We start from the raw sequence: 1,845 nt of genomic DNA on the forward strand, positions 1-1,845 counted from the left end.
GGAAGCAACTTAGAGGCTTCATGTGCATGTTAGAGGAGGGCTTCACAAAAAGAGACACTGTTAAAAACAGGATGTCCCCATTTGAAGGACTTTTGAGGGGTAACCTAACTCAGATAGTTCACTCTGTAACATATTTCACACCTTGAACTAGAAGGTTGGCAATTCCAGGATACAAATGTTGAGGAACTTAGTATGCAAACACTGTATGTAAATAAAACAGCTCTACCACATGCAGGCGGTTCAACTTAGCTTAAATTACAAATCCAACGAACACAATATTGTATAACTCCCAGCCCTGTTTCCTGATTCATGTGTGACCAAAAGCCCACTTTTCAACTCTCTATTCCAACTGTCTATTAGCAAAGAGATCAAGATCCTTTGACGGATCTGTTTGGTTTTAACACTGTAGATAATGGGGTTCATCACAGAAGATGCTAGTACATAGACATTGGCCATACTGACATGTACAATTAATTGGAGGGGCATGCTTGGCATAGCAGTGAATCATGGACACACCCACCATGGGCCTGTAAAGGACCAAAACAGCCAAAATGTGGGACAGACAGTTATTGAGGGCCCAGAGCATTTCAACCTGGGAGGCAATTCTGAGGACTCTTCTCAGGATGACTACACAGGACAGCACAATGAACAAGGGGTCCAGTATGATAATGAGCAGAGCTAGAACAAATCCATACCCGTTATTTGTAGTGGTATCAGCACACGCCAGGTGAATCATGTCTTGATGGAGGCAGTATGAGTGGGAGAGATGAGGGGAGCCACAAAAGGGGAGCCTTTTCAACAGGAACAATCCAGGAAGAACAACCAGAAGACAGCAGCAAATGATGGTTAGACCTATTCTGCAGATTGCCTTCCTGGTGAGGATGGAAAAATAATGGAGGGGGTTGCAAATGGCCACGTAGTGGTCAAAAGACATGGCCAACAGCACAGAAGATTCCATAAAGGAGAATCCATTGAGAAAGAAGAACTGAGTAAAGCAAGCCTAAAGCTGATCTCTGAGACATTGAACCAGAGGATCCTCATGAGTGTAGGCAAAGTGGTGAGGGTTAAGTCCCAGGTCTGTTAGGGCCAACATGGAGAGAAACAAGTACATGGGCTCATGTAGAGAGGGCTCTTCCCTGATGATAGCCAGTATGGTGGTATTGCCTGCAATAGAGATGGTGTAGAGACAGCAGAACGGGATGGAAATCCAGGTATGGAAGACCTCAAAGCCAGGGATGTCCATGAGGATGAAGTAGAAGGAACTTGAGTTAATAACCAAAAACATGACTAGAGGAGGCAGCCACAAGACCAGAGTTTGTTGCAAAATCTGTGAAAATTGGAGAACATAAGATTAAAGTTCTGCAACCATGTTAAATCATCATGTGATATATTGTCAAGGGAGATCTAGTTAAAAAGAGATAAACAGGAGATGAGCTCACAAATGCTTTATTATTTTTGCTTGTTTTAGCTCGAAGCTTGTCATTCACCTAGTTGAGAGCATAAATCAGTCATTTTTTTAACCCAAGGACTTTTTTATCTGTCCAGAAAGCGGTTATGCCCTTGTAGCAGGAAAGTGTAGGAATGTTTTATCGCTGTTGGAGAGAATAGTTGTAGAGAAAAGATTACTATAGGATATTCTTTGATACCATAAAGTTTAGAGAAGAGAGAGCATAGACTGATAAAGTTAAAAAGCAACACAATATACAGTCACCCATAAATTGGCACTTGCGTTCTACCTCTACAAAGATCAAATTATGAGCCACTGCAGCTGCTGAACTTTAACACCCCCTGAAAGGAGTTCAGGGTGGAGATCAAGAATGAGACACTGTGCACTGGGAAAAACTG

General features: G+C 42.4%; 1 protein-coding gene across 1 annotated transcript; it reads right to left on the reverse strand.

The window, feature by feature from the left end:
- Nucleotides 1-255: 255 nt before the first annotated feature.
- Nucleotides 256-1,285, reverse strand: LOC145525265 (olfactory receptor 51Q1-like). The gene is given in 4 exon segments (XM_081538070.1): nucleotides 256-471; nucleotides 473-1,002; nucleotides 1,005-1,068; nucleotides 1,070-1,285. Coding segments are annotated over 4 exon segments (1,026 nt in total).
- Between the last annotated feature and the right edge of the window lie 560 nt (nucleotides 1,286-1,845).

The sequence above is a fragment of the Giraffa tippelskirchi genome, chromosome 11 (genome assembly GCF_054371585.1).
Source record: "Giraffa tippelskirchi isolate mGirTip1 chromosome 11, T2T-mGirTip1v1.2.pri, whole genome shotgun sequence".
NCBI classification, from domain to species: Eukaryota; Metazoa; Chordata; class Mammalia; order Artiodactyla; family Giraffidae; genus Giraffa; species Giraffa tippelskirchi.